At 47.6% G+C, this 23,176-nt stretch overlaps 1 protein-coding gene across 4 annotated transcripts in view; it reads left to right on the top strand.

Annotated features, from left to right (window-relative positions):
• Capn13 (calpain 13) overlaps positions 1-23,176 on the top strand; it is a 92,926-nt gene that overhangs the window by 51,810 nt on the left and 17,940 nt on the right. For 2 of the 4 annotated variants that reach the window (XM_017317548.2, NM_001033444.2), the window contains 11 exons: positions 2,348-2,433; positions 6,423-6,497; positions 8,085-8,230; positions 10,115-10,257; positions 14,066-14,074; positions 16,393-16,595; positions 17,480-17,516; positions 17,894-17,950; positions 21,040-21,097; positions 21,190-21,248; positions 22,735-22,803. In XM_017317548.2, coding sequence (XP_017173037.1) covers positions 2,348-2,433; positions 6,423-6,497; positions 8,085-8,230; positions 10,115-10,257; positions 14,066-14,074; positions 16,393-16,595; positions 17,480-17,516; positions 17,894-17,950; positions 21,040-21,097; positions 21,190-21,248; positions 22,735-22,803 — 942 coding nt within the window. Of the gene's footprint in view, positions 1-2,347; positions 2,434-6,422; positions 6,498-8,084; positions 8,231-10,114; positions 10,258-14,065; positions 14,129-16,392; positions 16,596-17,479; positions 17,517-17,893; positions 17,951-21,039; positions 21,098-21,189; positions 21,249-21,515; positions 21,698-22,734; positions 22,804-23,176 lie in introns of those variants that run through there. The other 2 variants (XR_001782085.2, XM_006524535.2) reach the window with 2 other exon arrangements.

Genomic DNA, 23,176 nt, shown 5'->3' with positions numbered 1-23,176 from the left:
ACTTAGCTATCAATTGGGCAACGTCATAAAGGACACACAGGCTTTTCATAAAGGCTTTGACTTTGTTAGAAACTTCCTTCCCATCAGGAACAAAAAGGCTATAACTCAGAGCCACAAGTGCTAAGATTAAACCAGCCTGTAAATGTAGCATGCTTTTTAATCTGCTCAGCCTTCCTCCAGGCAGGACACAGACAGGAAGATAAATGAAATTGGCATTTTTTATTATGCACCTAGCTCTGTTGGCAACTCCCCTGGGCCAAGGGGTGAGTGTTTATCTGCATGCCTCATTTAGCCCTGCTCTAAGCCCTCTGAATCACGGGCTACATCTCCTCCCTATGCCCAACTGAGCCCCTGACTCTGCTGGGCACCAAGTGGGGCTCATTAAGCTCTGCAGTACACCAGGTAACCGTTTCTTATGCCCCTGCTTGGTGAGTGCCGGCAGGTGCTGACAGCTGAGGATGGGCTTGGGATAGGTCAGAGAGGATGGGAGCCTAGGTGTGTGCCAGGAGCCTCTGCCATCTGGAGATACTGCAAACCTTCTAATGCATCCTGGTGAGAGATGGGGCAGAGCTAGAAAGAAACACAAAAGACCTTTTCCAGGCCCAGGCCCAGGCCCAGGCCCAGGCTATGTGCCAGGCTGCTTCTTCAGAGCTGTACCTGTCAATGACCACATGGGCCTAAACACGGGACTCAAGGGTTATGTCTGAGGCCAAGGATACAGCCTCATACAGGAGTCTATCCATATCTAGTTCCAAAATGTAAAGCCTAGGCCTAAGGGACTGACATCAGTTAGGAAGGAATTCTCCCTTTGCCTGCCACTTGCTTACTCGGTGGTCTTGCAAGAGTTGCTTCACCTCTATAATTCTGTCTCTTCCTCTGAAAGGCATAGATTAGAGAAATACTCACCCCAGAGAACTGAGAGAAAGCTGGCTGGGATGTCTGCACTGTTTCTCCTTGTCCAGTAATAGGCCATTCGATTTTTCAGCTGCCTCTAACATGGAGTGGGTGGGCAGCTCCCTCTTTCTCTAGGTCTTCCATCTCCTTAGACAGCATTAGCATGGATCAATAGCCCAGATACAACTCAATCATGTTCCCGTCCCCGTCTCTAGGGTGAGGGCTCCCAGCTCCCAGAACTGGGCTGATGGTTGGCTGTTCTTTGTTCTGATGTTCCCATAGCCCTACCATCTACCTACAAGTGATACCCTGCATGTTGGTGGCAGGGATCAAGAAGAAGGGAGTTCAGGCTATTAGAGGCCACCTTCTCATAGACTGGGGTCTCTGGCCAGAGGCAAGATGTGGAATGAAAAGAGCTAGCCTTGACTATCCTAGCTCCAAGGATGCCTCTATCTTCCTCACATCGGCACTCTCACTCACAACAAGACTGCACTGCAGTCCCAGGTGGGTGGCTGGCAGGTGGGATAAGAGATGCCTTCTGTGTGACAGATTAGAAGAGGCAGGGGACCACAAAGCTATCACCTACCCTACAGACAAATGCAGCAGCCCCAGCTAGGCATCTGCAGTTACATCTGAATTCACCCACTTCCAGGAGACAGCACCCAACAAAATGGAGCTACCCTGCACCTGCTGGGGGCTGAGCAAAACAAGGGTCTTTTTCATCTCCTGCCTCCCTTTCTCTCTCCCTCTCTCATTCCAACTCCATGCAGGCAGCAAGAGAGACATTGATTTTCTTCTTCTTCTTCTTCTTCTTCTTCTTCTTCTTCTTCTTCTTCTTCTTCTTCTTCTTCTTCTTCTTCTTCTTCTTCTTCTCCTCCTCCTCCTCCTCCTCCTCCTCCTCCTCCTCCTCCTCCTTCTCCTTCTCTCCTCCTCCTCCACCTCCTCCTCCTCCTCCTCCTCCTCCTCCTCCTCCTTCTCCTCCTCCTCCTTCTCCTTCTCTCCTCCTCATCCTCCTCCTCGTCCTCCTCCTCGTCCTCGTCCTCCTCCTCCACCTCCTCCTCCTCCTGCTCCTCCTCCTCCTCCTGCTCCTCCTCCTCCTCCTCTTCCTCTTCCTGCTCCTCCTCCTCCTCCTGCTTGTCCTCCTCCTCCTCCTCCTGCTCCTCCTCCTCCTGCTCCTCCTACTCCTCCTCCTCCTCCTACTTCTCCTCCTCCTCCTCCTCCTTCTTCTTCCTCTTCTTCTTCTTCTTCTTCTTCTTCTTCTTCTTCTTCTTCTTCTTCTTCTTCTTCTTCTTCTTCTTCTTCTTCTTCTTCTTCTTCTTTTCATTTTTCTCCTGGCCACAGCCAAAGGAGGTCAGAAGTTAAATTAGTAAAAGCAGCTGTGTTCATATTTCAGCTCTCTGTCCACTTTCACCAGAGAGCCATGACTGTTGCTCTTCCTGTTCTTCCTTTACAGATTCAGTACCAGGGGCGTTGGGAAGACATCATCCGCCTTTGGAACCCCTGGGGCAAGACAGAATGGAAAGGACGCTGGAAAGATGGGTATGAGTGGAGCGTGGGCAGGTGGAGATTCTTCACTGAGAACCTGGGCAGGCTCTGGCCAGCCCACTGCAGCCCTCACCACAGGTCTGACCAGTTCATCACTAGTTATGGCTCTGGGTGCACGTAGACACCCAGAGTATCATTTTCCAGGCATCTATTAGGCACCTATCATATACGTGTCACAAAATATACACTGGATTGGGTGTGTGCTCTGATGTATACTCAAATGGTAAAACCTGTGTCTGTCTTCTGAAAGTCTTTGAGGCGCATGAGTACCCAAGATTAGCAAAGAGGGTAGGAGGCAGTATGGGACCCAAGTTTCCTCTTGGGAAGAGACAGCTGGAGAATGAAAGCATCCTTCCTAGTGGACAGGATTCCTTGGACTCGGATGCTGATGGTGCCGCCGGATAAGCTCAGAGTTGGTTCATGCCAGGTAGAGCTGAGACAATGGCCTGGGTGATTTTTTTCCTGAGTAGTCTCAGATGCTCAACCTTGACCCTGACCTGGGTTTGGTGTACCTACACTGCCAAGCTCCTTGCTTCTGGTGGTGGCTGCTGGGTAGCTAAGTCTTCAACCTCCTGATGGATGAGTATCCACTCCACAACTTCTCCCAGGTTCTGGAAAGGTTGTTCTCAGCTGCCGTAGCCTGACCTCTGGTGCCTGGCCACCTGTTGTGAACAATTAAACATATTGTCATAGTTTCTGCTTATGAGACAAACATTCAATATTTGTCTTTGTCCCTCCCATTATCTTCTTTTCCTCCCACGGCAGTCACCAGAGCCATGGTGACTGAGAGGGAGAAGACAATAGAAGAACAGAATCAGAAGTACTTTATTTGCTTCTCTTGGTGACCAGTAGGACTGGGCCTGTCAGTTTCTACTCAGGATCTGTGCAGACCTGTAAAAAGCATCACAGCCCAGCGGCTGCAGCCTCATGACCAGCGGGGGTGGGAGCATGATCAGAAAGGAAATTCAGTGTGTCAGACAGACAGAACGGGCCCCAACAAGTAGTGAAAATCAATACAGTGTGAGGCAGTGAGCTCTGGAAGGCACATGCCGACAGCCAGTGTTGCTGGACCAGCTGCCAGCACCCCAGCTGGACTCCCTGGGCCAAGCTGAGGCAAGACCCCCTGATTCAGTGTGGGCTCTGGACTAGCAGGCACTCAGCAAATAGTGTGAGATGAAGGGTTGTGCGATGGAGGATGAGGGGGAGAGGGATGGAAGTTGGAGAGGGAAGGGGAGGAGAGAGGAAGAGGAACATCAGGAGAGACCTATAGAATAAGCCTGGCTGGAACCTCTAAGATGCCACCTAGAGGATGGGAGGAGGAGGAACAGGTAAGGGGAAAAGCAGCCAGCTGAAATATGAAAAGCAGCCATGCACCAAGGCTGCCTGCACATCACCTTCATTCTTTCCCTTCTTCATCTCTCTTGCCTTATTCTTACTGTCTTTTCTTCTTCCTTACATCCTGGGGATTAAACACCACAGGACTGGTGCATGCCAGGCAAGCTCTTAACCACTTCACTATAGCCCCCTTCAGTGTCTGTGTGGAGCAGGGTCTTCCTTTATTGCTCAGCCTCAGCTTTACTCAATCTGTAGCCCAAGCTACCCTTGAACTTGCCGACCTTTCACCTCAGCCTCTGGGGGAGCTAAGATTGCACACCGGTGCCCCCAAACCTGGCTCATCCTTTATGGTTTCTGAGTAACCTCTGGCTGTCCCCAGTTCACCATGCCCAGCACCCTAAGCTGCCTACTGTGGGCCCAAAGGATATTTTCATTGACCCACAGAAGTAGCACAAGTCAGACCATTGGCATTCCCTGGGGTGAACAGAGGCAATACACTGGAAATGGTTAATATTTCCCTTGTGTCTTCCACGACCAGTGAAGGCCACAAAAGGACATCAGAGCTCAGAGAAGGAAAAGATACTGGGTGGGGCATATTCAGGGAACGCATGGCTGATGGCAATGAACAGAAGACGTCCTTGTTGCAAGGGCACGGGGTGTGTTTCAAAAGAGACACTAGGTAGGACTCCCCTCCCTCCCTAGCCAGGAAACTGCTGGGCCGCAGCCGAGGAAGAGAATGGGAAGAGTGGTCCTGGAGCTCGGATTTACACCCAGCAGGAAAGAGCATGAATGAGTGGAGCCTCTGAGCAGGAGTGTTCGTGCAGAGCAGTGTCCGGCCTGTAGGATGAAGCCCCTTTGCTGAGAGCAGAGGGTCAGCCCCTCTCACCAGAACCAGGCTAGAAGGAAGCAGTGGCAACCCGCACAATCACCGTCTCCATGCAGGTGGTCGATTTCTCCCCCACTCCTTAGGAATGGAGACGGATGGCGAGAGCCGCATGGTCTAATCTCAGCCATAATTGAAATTTCAGTCGCACACACTTAAAGGCAAACTCGCATGAATCAATAGCGTATTGATTTACACTACATTTATTTTCCCTTACACACTGCAGAAAATGTAATTATCGCTTAATTATAAAATTGCCATTTTACAATAACACATCTGACTGCCTCAGCCAGCAGCCGGAAGCCTGGGTGGTGGTCTCTGCCTTGCTGTCCTGACACGGAAGTGACCCGAGCTCGTGATATAGGTTCCTCTATGGGAAAGATCTCATTAAACATTTGTGCCTCTGGGGCCTATAGCCTGTGGTGCTTGCTGCTACTTTGAAGCTCAAACTGGAGGAGGAACAGCTGTTCCCCTTTGCCTAGAGGGGTCTCTTTTTCCGGCTCACCCCAGGACTTGCTTCTGGAATACACCCTCTCTAGAGTTTAGTTTAGCTAAGCAAAAGGGAAAAAAATCATTGCATGGAGTAGGTGCAGTAGTGTGTGTTGGATACCTGTGATGGCCACTGCTCTCTAGGCACTAGAGTCTCAAAAGATAAATAAGAAGCAATGGGCACAGTATCGACATAGAGCACTAGATCTGTGGAAGCCCAAAGGAAGAGCCAGGTCTCAGTGTGAAGCCGGCGAGCTTGAGCCAGGCTTCTCATACAGAGTACCCTTTGAGTGAAGAGGAGGGTGAGAGGACAGTAGGTCAGCATTGAGAGGCGTGTTCCTGATACAGGAGCATCATGGTGAAAGCAAGCAGGCATATGTGTGGGGTTGGGGTGGGGGGCGGTAACCCTCTCTAAGGAAATGAAGATATTCGAGCAATGGCTGAAACAGGAAGTTCACAGGTAGGGGTGGGGCAGGAGCAGCCCAGTTAAACCTGGGGAGGTTGGCAGAAGCTGAGGAGTTTGAAATTCCCTTGGGGGTGGGGAGGAGTTGGATGCTACCAACAGGCAGTAAGCAAGGGAGGGAGAGGACCAAGCACCTGCTTTGGTGGCAGGGTGGAGGATGGGAAGAAAATGGGAAGAACGATGCTCAGGGAGACCAACTGCTGTCCATGAAGGGGGGGAAGGTGGGCTGGACTGCGGTTACAGAGGGAGGAGTCGGCCCAGGCCATCTGTGAGAGGGGCCTAGGAGGTAGAGTTAATAAGTGAATAATATTTAGTACTGTCAAGGTTGAGACAGCAAAAAGCTTGTGTTCGAGCTTGGTGACAGGAGGGGGAAGAATAGGAGATGGTTTTTATTAGTGTACATCAATTATTCAAATTAATGGCATCTTTATACATGTATAACATGTATTTTGATAGTTCTCCCACTTTATCACCCCTTGTGACCTCCATCCCCTTCCCCATTGTTAATGTATGGGATCAGCCAAGGCACCCGCCAACAGACAAGCTGGTAAACAACATGTGACATGTATACATAATGGAGCTTTGTTTGGTCATAAAGAAGAACAAAATCATGCTATTAAGCAGGGAAGTTGACGGAACTGGAGAATATCATCCATTATGATATGCTGCAGATCCTGGAGGCTTGATATCAGGGTTTTCTCTCAAATATAACTAATTATAGATTGTAGCAAAAGTGGTTGGGGCATTTGAGGTCACCATGGCCTCTGGCAGGGGTGTGGGAGAGCTCACCCTTGGTTCTCTATCCATACCTAGGTCCAAGGAGTGGAGAGAAACCCATGACCCACGGAAAAGCCAGCTGTATGAGAACAAGGAAGATGGCGAGTTTTGGTAATTACCCTTCTTTAAGGATGTTTGGAGTATTTATTTCTCAAGCCCTCCATCCCAACTGCTCCTTAAACTTGCACGAGGATGGAAAGTAATGTTGCAAAAACCCACACAGAGGGAACCTATAGTCTTTACCAAGTCACAAAAGCTTTGAGTGGCAGGCGTTATGGCCTCCCTTCTGGATGTGAAGGTTATCTTGGAGATGAGAGACTGGGCTCTCCTGGAAGCCCAGGGAGGGGAAGGGCTAGTTGCTCAGAAGTTTGGATTTGGAGGTATGATTGTCAACCCTGTCTTCCATCATCTGGGGACACAGCAGCTACAGTTTGCTTTGACAACACTCTGCAACAGAGTAACTGAAAGTGAATCTACCAGCCTGGCCCTGGGTGGAATATCATTGTCCTTGATTAGACGCTATTCAGCATTCCATGTCTTGAAAGCACGTGCCATGTCTTATGTGCACATCCTACAGAAGATGGGCGTTTCTTGGGTCCTCTGGTTGGCTTAGTGATGCATGGTAGCGAGACTTAGCATGTGTCCATGAAAAGGATGGGAAGCAGCTGGACAGATCTGTACAGCGAGTGTGGCTGGGACCTTGGATTCTCCCTGGAGAACAGGAGAAAGAAAGGGAACTGGAGAGAGCTTGGCTATGACAGCACACACAAGACCTGCACAGGTTCAAGCGAAACAAAATCTCAGCAGTGGGAAGAGGACGCAGACACAAAGCCCCACCCTTAAGCAAAAGCTGTTTTCTCCAATGGAGTGTCCATAGGCCAGGGTAAGCGCTTTGCCAAGAAGTAGCAGACCAGAATAAAATCAACCCCACTTTGGGGTGTGCTTTCTGTTTTGTTTTCATTTGTTTGTTTTTTAGTTGTCTGCTTCGGGTTTCCCTTCTTGTTGTGTTCATCTTTTGTGTAAGAAAGAGGAAGAACATAGTGTTGGGGACATAATGTTGTGGAGGTAGGTGGGCGGGGAGGAGCTGGAGGAGGAGTGAGAACACAGTCAAAATATACTGTATGAAAACAAATTCAAATCATTTTTAAAAGAAGACATTTAGCATAAGTGAGATACGGAAAGAAAGTCTGGGTCTGAGTTACTCAGAATCAGAGAGACAAATGTCAATTAGAAGGGCAAATCTTCCTCAATATCTCTAGGTTAATCCTAGCAAAAGGCTAGGTTTTCACTGTGGCATCCATGTGTTTCTTTAAAGACCTCAGCAATAAGTTTGCAATGAGCAAAGGCAAGATTGCTTGCTAACAGTTCGAAGGACTAAGAGCAGAGAGAACCTGGCCTTTGTCCCACTGACCCTAAAAGGACTTGGTTGGATTAATGGGTTTGGAAAGTAGTTTCGCCAGGTGACACACAACACCCAGTCTTGTATCTGCTACTGTCCTCTCCAGCATTGGAGGGTAGTCTCAGGGCGAAAAGGCATGACACTGAAGGTGCCAGAGATAAGACTTTGGTCTTTGGGAAAGCCTATGGTAAGTCACACATGGGGACTTCCTCTGATTGGACAGATGTAGGGAAGTGGTGGGAAGCTGGAACTGAGGACACGGCCGGAAGTGACTTGGGCTGTGTGTCTGTTTTCCACAGGATGTCCTGTCAAGATTTCCAGGAGAACTTCTCCTGCCTGTTCATATGTAACCAGATCCCGATCACCATGGATCATGGAGTCACACCCAATGAGAGCTGGCGACAAATGAGGTTTACAAACCAAGTGATCTCAAGAAACAGAGCAGGTGCTCATTCTGCCAGGCCTGTACCTGTCAGCCCTGGCTCTATCCCAACTTTTCTCTGACTCTTGTGTCTGGTTAGACCACTGGCCTGATGCGAGAGCAAAGGAGTTAGCCTCAAGAGGCAACTACCCTTGAAGCATGATGGCTGCTAATGGGGGTGGGTGGGAAAATCACTGTTCCTGGCATCCAGCGGATCCTGCCAGTCAGCTTCACCCATATCCAAGGTGGAGAGCTGGCTCTCCAGTAAACATCCAAGACAGGAGGAAAGGTTGTGGAAAGTGCATGGGAAAGGAAGTCAAAGACTCATTGACTTTACATTGTCATTTCCATACACTATCTTGTTGTTAGGGAGTGAAACTATTTTCTGTCTTCAACCTCCACAGCTGTAAACAATATAAACTGCAACCCCTTCTTACCCCCTTGATGCTGCAGAGCACCACCCATATACGGGGTGAATAATGCTGTCCTGCTCATAAGATAGCAGAGGTAGGAAGCTCTCTCATGACCCTTTGCTGTCTAACCTGCTCCCTGTTTAAGCTGCTTCCTGTTGCATAGAGTCCAAGTGAGCTAGCAAATTCTCCATAAAACTGGCTGTAAAAAAACATATATATGTGTGTGTGAGGGAGAATATATATTCACACCTGCTTGTCCAGAAAGATTTCCTTCAATGACCCTAGACCTTAAGGTGTGCTTCCTTCTGTTCTCCGGGCTCTTGAGATCACTCTGTTACTCAGAGAGCCTTGTCACCAAGGAGGCCAGGAGTGGACTATACAAAACTGCTAAGTCCATTCTTATTCGGCTCCCCCAAGCAGTGCCTGCCTGACTACACTACGAAGCCCCTTTCCTTGGACATCATGAGAATCAGTGAACTAGTTCGGCTTACACAGCAAGGCCGTTTATAGGAACACCTTTACAAGGAGGAGAAGGAAGGAATAATCAATTGAGTGCCTGCTATATGCTGCTGAGGACATTCTAATCATCATCTACTTCAGTACTCAGAGAAAGGCCATGACCGTGATGGTCTTCTCTGTCTCCCTACTCACCTTTCAGAGCTCATCTGTTGTGACCCAGGCCTTTTGAAGACTATCCACTCATCTATAGCCTGGCTTTCCTGCACCACTTTACGCAGTTGAGTCTAATAGTTTCCATGTGAGCTTGACTCTTGCTTCAGCTGGGATAAGTGTACTGAGACATAAGAGCAGTGCACATGACCAGCCGACCACCTATTTCCTCCTGTCTTCTCTGATGCTTGGTGATTGATGCCATTCAAGGCTCTAATGTTTATTTATTGCCAGGACAATAAGTTCATGCACATTTGGGGATCCTGTACTGTTACTAACTAGCCCTAGACCATGGTGATGGGCTCTTACAATCCCAGTGCTGAGGAAAGATAGATTCCTGGGGCTCACTAGCCAGCCAGCCTAGACTGCTGGCAAGTCCTAGGCCAGTGAGATTCTCTATGTCTCAACACAACACAACACAACACAACACAACACAACATAAAACACTGGGCAGAACATGGAGAATGAAAACTTGAGGTTGGCCTCTGGCCTCCACAAACATGTGTACACACACCTGGATACACACACACACACAGAGAGAGAGAGAGAGAGAGAGAGAGAGAGAGAGAGAGAGAGAGGGAGGAATGGGGCTGAATTTATAGTTTAGGAGACACATTTGCTCAACTAACCCTAATACTACCTTCTCTGTTTTTAAGAGGAAGAGACTGAGGCTTCAAATGTAAAGAACATATTTCATAGCTTCTGACTATGTCTGTGGCAGCCTGGGCCTTAGCTTTCCAAACAGAGTTTAAACTCAACCCCATAAGCAGTGTCCTGGGGGCCCTAGGGGTGTTCTGAGCTCCAGTAATAGCTCTTTCCTTTCCAGGAGGACATGGGAGGGATATGCAGTATGTCTTTAGTGTTCAAGAGCACACTGCTGGGAATAATGTCGTGGTGGCCTTCACAATCATGCCACAAAGCCTGAATACAGAAGAGGAGAGATTTCCACTACAGTTCCAGGTATTCAAGGTAAGCATTGTGCTTTGGCTTTTGTTCTTTGTAGATGCTGTGTACACTTTGGGCTAGGTAGAGACACTGGCCAAACTGGAAGATTTAGTAATAAAAATCCCAAAGGCATTGATATGTCCAGCTCTAATGTCTTAAGGATCAGACTTGACTATTTTTATATTTATTCTTAGTTATTGATTTATCTATGTGTAGGTACATGCACATGTGAGTGTGGGTGCTCATGGAGTCTAGAGGAGGGTTGGATCCCTCTTGAGCTAGCCTTATGGGCAGTTGAGAGCTGCACTATGCAGGTGCTGGGGACAGAACTCGGCAAGAGCAGCGTTTGTTCTCAACCCCGAGTCATCCCTCCAGCCTCTTGACCATGTTTTAAGTGGCAGCTGTCCCTTACCTCTGCCACTTGGATGGTATAGCTTTTCCAGGTGTGCTTCACAAGCTACTGTCTGGGTCTCAAGAAGCATTCAAGTCTAAGATTCTATAATTATGCAGATTCTTTGAGCAGCTCCATAGCCCCTGAATCAGAGAATTTTACATGCAGAGTCTATCAGTTTGCATTTTAACAAGTTCCTCAGAGACTGCCTACCTGGGTCATTTTTGAAGATCATTAATAAAAATTTGAAGAAAAGCTTAAGACACACACACATTTAAATTCAATTGGTGAATTTTTTTTCCTCTTATGTCTAGGGTCTAGGCTCTAGACCAAAGCCCAGATACAGCTCAGTGGTTGACATAGAAGACCTGTTTGGCTGTTCATCCAAAACTGGGTTTTCCCTTCAGCCCAGATTCCTGTACTCTATTGACTGCCAACCAGCTCCCTCACTTCCCCCAATGCTAGCACATACACATACCATGAAATAATTAACTAAGAAACTATTTTTTTAAAAAACCTACCATTTAAAAGAGGGGAAAAAACTACAAATAAAATCTAATGGCTCTCCTGTCTCTTCTCCTAAGAAATTCAAAGCATCCCAGAGGCAGACTGAGTGATTCTCATTTCATCCATCCCATAGCCTTGTTATACAAATAAGACTATGAATCCCTGAGTAGTTCCCTCTTCTTACATTAGAGTTGAAGAAACTGGCACGCAGGTGTGTGAAATGGCATGCCAGCGTTCATGGTGAAGCTGAGACTGGCCACCAGATGCTCCTGAGGCCTGCAGTCAGATGCACCTGTCACACAGCTCAAAAGCCTATTGACACACTCTAGTCTAGCCTATAGACTAGAGATGGACTTACCATCCCAGAACAACTTCTGTTGCTCACTGGGACAAAGCAAATTACAAAGGCATTGGTCTCAGCCCATTTGTGGCCAGACAAGTTCCCTACCTCCTCTGCTCATGGGGCAACTGTCCTGCCCACAGTTGTGGCTCTTGCTAGTGAGGAGGCTTCATGGAAGTGGCACAGTAGAGTCACAAGCATGTTTTCATCTAGTGTCTCAAGACTATGGTTATCCCCACTTTTATAGATACGAAATCCAAAGCTCAGAGAAAAGGAAATATCTTCCCAACTGCTATGGTGATGGGTAGAGCTTAATCCCAGAACCTGTAGGCCCAGGCCCACAGTTCTCATCAGGGCTTAGATACTTCCCTTTCTCATGGTACCCAGAGCAACAGGAGAATCAAGGACTTGGGCTCTGGAATGAGAGCCCATTGGGTTCTACTCACTTAACATAGTTCACCCTTACTTATTCCTACATCTTTTACTGAATTCTTCAAGAGTCAAGGCTCCAACAGAAGAGACTATTGGGATTCAACACAATGCTTTTGAGTTGTCTCAGGCCTGCCTAGACTATCAAAGAACATCATCTAAGGATGCAATAATGGACAGCTGTCATTTGAGTTGCCACCCAGCACCTGCCTCCATGCTGGTGGGAGGAAACTCACAGGTTTCTACCGCAGTAGTTAAGGAATCCAAATATTCCGGTCTTCAGCCCTTGGATGCTGAAGGCAAAGACTTGTGACGTGGGTGTTTTCACTGGAGTGTACCTTTTACCTCCATTCCAGACACCTTGCCATACACACATACCCAGTCACACCCATGCTTGACTAGTAACTCCACAAAAGAGGTAGAAATGAACACGCAAAAACTTACAGCAAATCTTTGAGCCCAGACATAGCCATATAGGCCAGTCTGTAGGGTCAGGTCTAGCTGTGGAGCCACCTTGTACAGCTTCTACCTACCTTTTGAGCTTCATTTTCTAGATGACCCCACCCACAATCAAAGGACAAACATGCTTATCGTTCAGGAACTACAGTGAGGTTGTAATCAACTCTCTTTCTAACATTTCTCCAAGCTTCCTTCTCTCCTTTGTACAGAGATAAATTATTTCTCAGCTGCCCCTCAGACCAGAGGCTTCCTCAGACTTCCTGTGATCACATTCGTCCTTCTAGGACCCTGATTGAGTCAAATGCCAATGACCAATCTAGATCTCATTATAAGATACTTGGGGGACTGGAAAGGTTGCTCAGTGGTTAAGAGTGCTTACTGCTCTTGTAGAGAACCTAGGTTGGGTTGCTAGTACCCACATAGTAGCTTGCAACTTTCTATAGTTCTAGTTTCATGGTTTTCAATGCTTTATTCCTTTTGGGCACTGGGCATGCACTTGGTATATAACTGTATATGCTGGCAAACACACATAAACAAAATTTTTAATGTTTTCTCTTAAAAAGATGTTTCGGTTCTTTTTGTATTCCAGCCAGAAACAAACAGTGAGTTTGCCAGCATCCAGGCTTATGGGACTCCCTAGGGGTGAGCAATTGTAATGCTGATGCAGCTGAAATGGGGCTCCAAGCTTAGTGGGAGCCTGCAACTCCCCAGAAGCTGTGGGCACACTGTTCTGTCAGATACCAGTGGTGTGTGAACAGGCAAGAAAAGGCCAGGACAGATAAAAAGGGATGAGAGGACATGCTCTTCTGTCCCCATTCCCTAGAGGTTCCCACACAGGCCAAAGTTTGACACCTCACTCTCAGTATCCATGACTAAAATGTCTGATCACACCCACCAAGTGGTTGGTCTGCATTACAGGACCTCAGCTCACAGTAGAAAAGAATCAGAACCCAGGCTAACAGGGAAGGCTCACTCCTGGTGGGGAGTGGGGCATCACTGCAAAGGAAGCAACACAGCTTGCCCTGTTCCTCCCTAGCCTTCATTTCCACACATATGGAATAGTACTGGAGCACCCGTTCAAAGGACTGTAGTGAATACCCTGTATATCATCACACCGAAGGACTCTAAACATTGCAGAGGGCCATAAAGATAGAACTGTGTCCTTCCACTAGGTGGAAAGAGAGGAACATAGATGTTCCCCCATTCATATGTACACATACATTCTCCACAAGGTTATGGGTATCCATAGAACAAACTCCTATATGTTTACCGTTGTCTAAGGAGATCAGAGAGGCTGTCTTGTCATTGGTGCTCTCCATATTACAGCATTTGCTCTCGACTTTGGGAAATCTGCCCTTGACTGAGATTATGTCTTCTCTCTGGTCCTGTCATGTCCTCCCATTTCCTCCTATATCACCATCATAGCTATGAACAATAACCACGAAGACAGAGAGGGGACAGTACCCAGTCTTAGATAATCTCCCTCCTTTAGTTTTCTCCCTTTGGCTGCTCCCTACAACAGGATAGCTTTCCTTTTCTACAACTTTGCACAATAAATGAAGAATGTGCCCCCACTCCCAGCACCTGCTCTGTGTGCCAGACAGGCTGACCACAGAAGAAATAGCATGGGCCCTGAGGTATGATGGGAGACCCAGTTGTCTTTCTGTTGTGCCTGCTTCCTGAGCCTTTTTCTCTGTCTTCCACAGGTGCCCCAGGTATGTCTCACTGATGTCTTCATTGACTTCTCACACCTCTGACGCTGCCCTTTGGTAAACCATTATATCTTGTCCAACTGTTGAACCTACCCACCTACCCAGGTCTACAAATCCATTCTTGCTGCATCTTGAATCAGCAGTCATCTTAGTGTCTCTAAAGAGATCAACAAACTGGGATTTGGCATGGAGGGTTTGGCATCTTGGTTATATGGTTGGACCTCGCAGGATTCTCTCTTTAATATCCAAGTTGCAGGGTGCTGCAACTGTAAAAGCACCCTGATGCATTTGGTTCTCATAGAGAAGCTTGGTCCAGCTGGTTCCCATGCACTGAAGATGAGGGTAATAGTACAGAGTAAATAGGAAGGACCTTCAGATGCTTGAATTAGTCCCCAAACTACCATAAGCTGGTGCTCACAGGCTTCATACAGCTTCAAGGCATACCCCTACCTCTTCTCATAAGCAAATAGATATCTTTTTTATTTTAATCCAATAACCTGACCTGACCTGATCAAGTATCGATTAGAGAAAAAAAGTCTGAAGACTCTAAGGAAGGATGGAAAGGGACAATGGAGTTCAGAGGGTCTGACCTCACAGGCACAGACCTGGCCTTGCAATGTCTATGAACTCTGAGTACCTTCCTCTACTGCCAAGAGGAAAATACAGTGTATGGAGAAAGTACAGGATGTGGTCATAGCCAGCAGATGGTAACAGTGCCCAACCCCAAAGCTACTACTACAAGGCCCCAAGAAATAGACAATGTCTAGAGTAGCCAATCCAAGAGCAGAAGGACTCAAAACTCCATACGGAAAGTGGGCAGCAAAGAGGTCTGTCCCTTAGTCATGACTCAGCCACAAAGCTGGGACTTAGAATCTGCTTAGGTCCCTGGTACCCCCACCATCAGAAGAAAACTTAGAAGGGCTCTAAGGGAAGCTCTCAAATGAGTGGGATGGATCCAATCCAGTTCTCTGAGCTGGAGAACACAACACAGCGGGGATCTGAGCCAGAAGAGGGCAAAAACTCTACCATTAGAGGGACTACAGGGTCAGCTCTGTAGCTGCGTGGCCCTGAATCTGCATGATGCAGCCCCTCTAAGTCCCGGGCCAAGGTCTCCTTTCACTCCCTGGTCACAGTGCTCACTGTCACTGAGCAAGCCCACTCTGAACAGGGCTTTAAAAGGGGGGGAGGGTGATGGGGGTGGGGAGCAGCAGGTAAGTAGGGCCATCGAACTTAGCTTGTAGGAGGAAGGCTGTTCACACACCTCTGCACACACATTTATACCTAGTGCCAGAGGGCATAGCTGCTCTTTTGGAAAAGAACCAGCCCTAACATCCATTACTGCTGTCAAAAGGACACAAGCAAACCAGGTCCCCAGTCCACAGTGGCTGCTTTTGAAAGAAGCAGAACTGCAGTGGGGGGTCCCATTTGCCCTCTGCTGTACTCCCAGGACAGTGGCCTAGTCCTTGCCTAAGTCTCATTGCTATCTCCTGATAGAAACTTCCCCATTGCCCCTGTTCTTCCCCCAAGGCAGAGCCTATCAATAACCATTTCATGCTGCATAACCATTCTAAATGGAATCGCCATGCTCATATGTAGTAGGAAAATTTGTTTAGTAAGGGGTTTTTATTATATAATATGTATGTGACATCTGGTAATAGGAAATGCGTTATATTTATTGTTTTATCTGTAAGAAAATTTGAAATAAAAGGGAAAATGATTGAGACCCATTATTTTCCAATGAGAAGGAATCCCGGGGCTCTTGCTGGGGAGATGAAAGCGAGGGAGAGGAGAAAATTCAACCCTGCAGTTGTATGGCAGCATATGATTAAAGGTTTAGTGGAGACATAGCTTTGGGGACGCCAGAAGAAATTCAACACTGGAACAATGTCACTAGTCCCCATGTCTTGTTTGTGCATAAATAAGAGAGAAAACAAGAACCCCAGGATGCTATTAGATTAGTGAGATAAAATCACCTGTCAAATTTTTGCGCATCCACTGTAGTGTCTAGAGTCTGCCAACTCCAGCCTTCTGACATTGCAACATGATTTTGTCATCTACAAATGTGTCAGGCCACATCCATAGCTGGGACTCACGTGGCCACAGATAACGGGCAGGGTGGGACACACCTGGCAGATAAGATACTGTTGTGTGTGTGTGGGGGGGGGGGGGACGTGGTATTTTAAATTTTGAATCTGAGTCAGCACTATGTCCTTTTCCGGAGCTTATAATGCTGTTCCGGTGAGCAGAGAAGGGCATAGAAGGGAATTTCCTGTCCTAGTGGTATAGAAGGGGCTTTCTCATAATAATCTCATTTCTTCTAGTTCCAGAATGTCCAGGGAAGATTGCCTCCTGCATTTTTCTCCCCATTTAGAAGTGCTGCCCAAGGCACAAAGTATGTGTCCAAGTGCAACTTCACAAAGTCCTTCCACCTGAATCCTGGTACCTATGTAGTGGTTACCACAGCAAACGGAAAAGAAGTGGAATTCCTACTCCGAATATTCCTCAAAATGCCAGACAAGCACAGGTATAGAAGCACTGGGGTCTTGAGTGATTTGTCTACTTCAGTGTGCCTTTGTGAGCAGTGCTCTGTGCATTGTGTGTTAGCACACAGTATGCCAGGGACACAAGATGAGTCTTGCTCTTGAGATGCCAACCAAAATGGGAAATGAGAAAGCCCATGAACTAAAAACTTGACCTCAACAGCAATGTAAAAATCATACAAAAGGACTGAGTCAAGGGATGGCTTCTGACCACAGGGATTAGGAATGGCTTCTCGGAGTAAACAGCACTTGAGCTGGTCCTTGAAGGCAAACAGAAATTATTAACTTCAAGGAGAAGACCATACATGTGGGAAAAAAGAGCCTAAGAAGAAACAAGGACATAGTGCAGCCTTGGGCTTACTGAATAAGCGCTGTCAGTTGTGTGTACAGAAAAATCATACTGTGTGTTACATTCATTCATTTGAAATATGGCCAGAATGCAGGGTAGACCAGGAAGATGGCCTGACCTGAAAACAGGCCTCGATTCTAGAGGACCTTGAATAATGTTAAGTCATAGGTTATATCTACAGATCCTGTCCCTCTGAGCCTGAGGTAGGTGTTACTATAGTCATAGAGATCTATATAAATACAGTGGATATGTAAGGGTCTGCCAATTCAAGACAGACCATGAGTCAAAGGTCATCTGTATCCTGGCACCCATGTGCATCTCAGTATGAACAAGTCAATGGTGAGAATCCCAGACTATGCCCACCCCAAGTGAGCATATGATCATTGGGCGTCTGTTGCCATGGCGACCTTCTTCTCATCCTTGTGGGAGATGTTATTTGTTATTGAGTGTCCTTCACAGGTAGACCTCTGGGAATACAGTGTGGGTCATTTTCGTCATGCTGTCCCTCTGGTTTTCTAGGGATCCAAGCAGCAATTTCAACCTCAGAGCCCTCAAGGTAAGTGTGCAGATCTTGCGTGCCATCTTTGTTAGCTATGTCACATCCCCCAAGAGCGTCTTCCTCCTTCCTGGTCTTACTATTGGCTATGGAAAATGGAGACAATATGATAGGCTATTGGAAGCTCTAAGAGGTGGGGCAGAAGTCCAGTCCTCCAATACCAGACCGAACCCAAGTATCTTCTTTCTAACAAACTTTAGTTTTCAACCTCCTTTAAAGTTTGATTTCCTTTACCTCAGTCCTGCAACTACCAGGTGAATCTGTTGTCTTGGATTCAGGCATCCTTCAGTCAGGCCAGCTCTTACTAAAACAAGGTTGTACCAGATGAGTGGCCTCTTTCCCAGAAATTTAATATGACTGTTTTCCCTTTGATCCAGGAAAGTCTTCCAGAAAATGGATCCCGAAATAGCATTTCCTACACATACATGGATCAGGTATGCTATCTTGCAACCATGAACCTCACCGTGGTGAATGGGGAAAAGTCTAGGGACTGAAACATCTCCAGTTGCTTATTGGAAATGCACAAAGGCAAAGGACTTGATCATATTAGCCCCTTCCTATCCCTGGACCATCCCCAGATACTCTGGTTGCCAAGCTCTGGAGACAAGTGATGTCCCAATGTGGGTGGAATCCCATTGGAACATAAAGCTTAGGCAAGGAGAAGATAATTATGAGCTGTGTGTAAAGGATATATTGTGGCTTAAGCCTTTAGACAAGCAGTTGGCAGAAATCTTTCTTTCTGGGGCTCGGCCATTCCCCCCACCCCAAACCTGGCACTGTTCCTCCCTGGAGCTGGCCAGCTTCAGAAAGCCCCAACAGCTCTCTTCCTGCCAAGCCACCTATGTGCACACGGGGCTTTCCTAATGGTTTAATAAACTGTAATAAAGAACTCCTTGACTCCTCGGGATAAAAGAGCTGCCAATGGTTTCGTGGGATGGGCCTTTTTACCATTAATAACAGTGTCGGTGTGGGAAGCAGAAAATGATATAGATGCTTTTGTGTACCATGGGCCAAGCAGAAGCTGAAGGAAGGAAGGATGCCTGCCCCCTGCCTCTGTACTCAGAGGGCTAATAGCATGGTGGTATCTCAGATGTAGATTGGACCCACACACCAGAAGGAGAGGGGGATGGATGGATAGTGTGGCTAGAATGAGGGGTGACTGTTGGCAAGAGCAGCCCTTCCACACTTGTCCAGGATTCAGGACAGTTCTCACTGAAACAAGGCTGACCCAGAAGACCACTGTCCCTGTCTGTGAGTTCCTGAAGGCAGAGACAACTTCATATGCATTTCTTGTCCCCAGCCACTGATCACTGTCCTTGGCCCAGAGGAGGTGCTCAATCATTTCTGTCAGATTGAATTAAGACAGATTAGCTCCCCTGGAGCAGATGCCTGAGCCTGGGTTAGCTTCTCTGAGGTGGTCAGCAGGACCTGATTAGGATGCCTAAGACCAGGCTTCTTCAGGGCAGGTGGTACATTTTCAGACAGGGTCACACACCTTGTACTTCTAAAATAAAAATATAATCTGCCGTATGATAGGATGGTCCAGACTCCCTAATCAGGACTTTTCCAAGCACCAGCGAAACGTTTGGCACCCTCTAGAGTGATTGTTAGCTGGTATTGGACATTGGTCAGAATTAGAATAAGGCAGACGGGGCATTGTGCCTAGGTCACCTCTTAGGCAGGTATCCTTGACCAAAGCACCCCTGGCACCATCCTGTGCAACCTGCAAACCATGCTCAGAGGTTGTGGCTCCCAAGACATTTTAAAGCAAAGCATTTCTCATGCATTCGCTATAACCTCTCTCCTGGTCCCTCACATTGGCTTTAACTAGACATATTCATACAGTACTTACCAACACCCATTGATGCTAGTCACTTTTATTAGCCACTGCAGTTGTGATAGCATAAACAGACGTGCCTGTCAGAAAGGACTCATGTTGGGACTGGAGAGATGGCTCAGCAGTTAAGAGCACTGACTGCTTTTCTGAAGATCCCGAGTTCAAATCCCAGCAACCACATGGTGGCTCACAACCATCCGTAATGAGATCTGATGCCCTCTTCTGGTGCGTCTGAAGACAGCTACAGGGTACTTAGACATAATAATAAATAAATCTTTAAATCTAATCTCCAGGATTAGACAGAGCAGATCTAACCACCATCCTTTATGAGTGCAATTGGCACACAGTTTCCAAACTCCTAGGACATTTCCTGCAAATACCTCTACCTCTCAAAGCTTTGATGCTCCACAGTCCCTACATGCAATCCTTGGGGAACTTGTCTGAACAGTCATCATTGTTATGCCTGCTATGAGTCTGTGAATGCTTCTAACAGGTGATAGAGTTACATCCCAGGACCACGTGTGCCCTAGGTGTAATATGGAGAAGGAAGTAGATGTGGTCCACACTCAGTTCAGTTGGCTAGTGGATAATCCTGTGAAAGTGAGTCCTTCCTTACCGTATCAACTTCTGTAAGGGGTCCAGAATCTTTGGAAGAAAAACTCAGTTAATGATAGGCACATAAAGACAACTTCTCTGATATCCCCCAAACTATAAGGTTAGAAAAATGGCCAGAGGACCAGCATCAGACACAAACAGCTTAGAGTTTATGCTTCTCTCTGTGGGGCTTTGCAAAGACAGGATATGAGGCTGCTCTCTTGCTTTTGGAGCAAGGTGGTGCTGTCAATGTTAGGAGGAGAAGGGACAGTGTGTGGAGGCTGTGAAGGCTGTCTTCTGTGAGGAGCAGCTCTCAGAAGGCCGCTAGGAAGCACTTTCTGAGACATGGACTGCCGCTCTACAACTCCACCACTGAGAGACCTAACTCCAGCACCAGCTCCCTGAAGCACAACAGCCATACTTCTCTATAAAGCTGTCATCAAAGGCACTACCCACCAGGCTGCCCAGTGCCTGTCTGCTGGAAAGGGTTAAGAGCATGACCCCACCCCAAGAGCAGACCTAGAAAATGTCCTCTTTATCCATAACTGTAGTTCTGTTTTTAATCTAAGGGAAGTTATGACACCCTCCTTTTTCCCTCAGTACCTGAAAGACTAAGTATTATCTTCCCCGACAGCAGCTTCTAGTAGCCTAGATTTTGAGTACGGTTAGCTCCAGTTGTCACACACATACGTATACAAAGTCATCACACATCTCATGGTCTTTCTGAAAGTGGAGAATACACCTAAAGGGCTGCACTGGTCATCCTGCTATGGTCCTCCTGATGGGGACCCTCAGTGTCAGCCATAAAGATAAAGGGAACAAGAAACACTTGTCCCATAATAAATGGAGGGAGACAGTATGAGGAGCTCACGCCAGCATCCCAGTGTCAGGATCAACCATTATGATGGATATTCAAGGAGGGAGTTATCAACATAGCCAGAACCCAGGGCAGGCCCAGGACAAAGAACAGGTAGACGTGCTATGGAAAGGAAGGGCTCAGAAGTCAGAGAGCTGTTACAGACTTTTGGAGATGTGTTCCTTGGTTACTGACTCCCATCTCACAACCCATTTTTCTCCTGCGTTTTGAACCAGGGGCTGGACATTGATGCCACCCAACTTCAGAGCCTTCTCAATCAGGAGTTCCTAACAGGTACATCAGCTCGAAGGCCTGCTGCCCGCCGCGCCCCCCGCCCCTTATCCCCATGTGTCCTCCCTCAGTGACATGTCAGTCTTCTTCCTCAGGGCCTCCAGGGGACACTTTCTCCTTGGACCAGTGCCAAAGCATCATGGCCCTGATGGATGTATCCTTTGCAATCAATCCCCTCCTCCTGCAGCCCGAGGAACCCACCTCCCCCTGTGGGCTTGCCTGGGATTCTAATTACATACCAGCTCCCTCTGAACCTAGCTTATCATCACAGCCATAGCAGTAGTCACTACTGACTGGGTATCACAAGGAAGTGCATTTGTAATGCTTGCAACAGCCCTTGAGATGCAACAGCTATTATCCCGCTGAACAACAGAAGACACAGGGGCCGCAGAGGTTAACTATGTTCACCTATCTAACACAGCTGGTTGGAGGTTATGCATGGATTTGAAATAGACGTTGAAGCATCCAAGTCCCGTGTTCGAACCTCAGCCGATGCTACCTTCTGCAGTCAGAGCTATTTTCCCTTCGCCCTTTCCTCCAACACTGGAGCAGGCTTCACTGCTTGGATTCCTTACTCAAAAGGCTCCTAATTGAAAAAGATAAGTATCCAAACCTCACAAACCTTCTTGTTCTGCAGAGCACAGTAGTGGAACTCTTTATGGCTCACGTGGCTGTTTTGTCCCTGTAGACAATGATCTTGGTCTAGCTTCATGGCCGTGAGGAGCACAGGACCAAGAACCAAACTTTAACTGTGTTTATTCTCGTCCCAACACCCTCTCCAAGAACCCTTCCTCCTGTACTGACCCCCCTCCCCAGACAGGAGAAACACTGGCCATGTAGGAGGGATCCCAAACCTGGCAGCTCCTCCCCAGGCTGTAGCTGTCTCCAGAGAGAGACAGATCACCCCCCTTTCACATGGTTAACAAGGCTCGATTGTGAATTCGAAGCCAGCCATTGTCGAACAAGAAGGCTTCTTGATGGAATCATAAATCAGCCCTGTCTCGGCTGGCTGTGGTCTGGAGTCACTGGAGACACACAGAAGAATCCAAATGGCCCTTGCAGCCCTGTGGCCGGGCACCCAACTGCGGGAGGAGGAGAAAGGGGTAGAAAAGACCTGTGCATTGTACTGAGAGACTGCAAATAGAGCCTCCCCTGGGGTCCAGGGCTAGGGTAGTATGGTAGCTCTCAGAGTTCAATTATTTTTTCCCTGCATTAGTTGCCTGTCAAAAGGGGTGGCCGGGAAGCATTTATAAACAGGAAGCAATCCAGCGACACAGGGCCCAGGGATGCCACATTTACCTATCCACACTATTTCTGTATTTGCATATTCCTCCTCCCCACTCCTGCCAGGGAGCCCAGCCAAATGGTGGTTGGGGCCCCTCTCTCTATCTCTTCTGCTAGATATAACTGAAATTGATGCCTCGCTCTCAGAGATCTTTCCTTCTAACAATACATTTTATTTTGGAAAACAAATCTAAACCAGGTCACCTTCAGATAGAGTGGGAGCCAGCTGGCAAGGGGCCAGCGTGGCGCTGGGTTACTAGCTGAAGGATGGAGTGGCTCTGGCTTCATTAGCAGGACAAACAGCTCCCCTTCCCCACTGCCACCCTGGAGAGCTTAGCCCTTAACACCCCCTCCAGCTGAAAGTGAATGGGCGGCTAGATCAGGAAGAGTTTGCAAGACTCCGAAGTCGCCTTATCCACTGCCAGGTATGGTCACATTGTCTGTGGCATGACTAACTTATTTAACCCGGGTGAGCAAGTGTTTATTCGGTGTCCCACACTGGGGTATGAAAGGATGGGAAATGTCACCCCATCCTCAAAGTCACCTCATATTTGGCTTAGAGAGACATACAGACCACCGGGCCTGAAGTACCGGAGTGGCGGGACCAAGAATGTTCTATGAAGCTGGGGAAAGAGGTTACTTTGGACGGTGTCTAGAACTGCCATGCTATAGATGGAAACACTCATTAGTCTGAACCCATGTCTTTCTATATCGATGCTTCTCTGGGAGGATCTACCAAAACAAACCCAGTTGGCTTATGGCCTGGGTATGGCCTTCATTGTCCTCAGGACAAAGTCT

Source organism: Mus musculus, chromosome 17, assembly GCF_000001635.26.
Source record: "Mus musculus strain C57BL/6J chromosome 17, GRCm38.p6 C57BL/6J".
Classification (NCBI taxonomy): Eukaryota; Metazoa; Chordata; class Mammalia; order Rodentia; family Muridae; genus Mus; species Mus musculus.
This window is presented reverse-complemented; position numbering and strand designations above follow the sequence as displayed.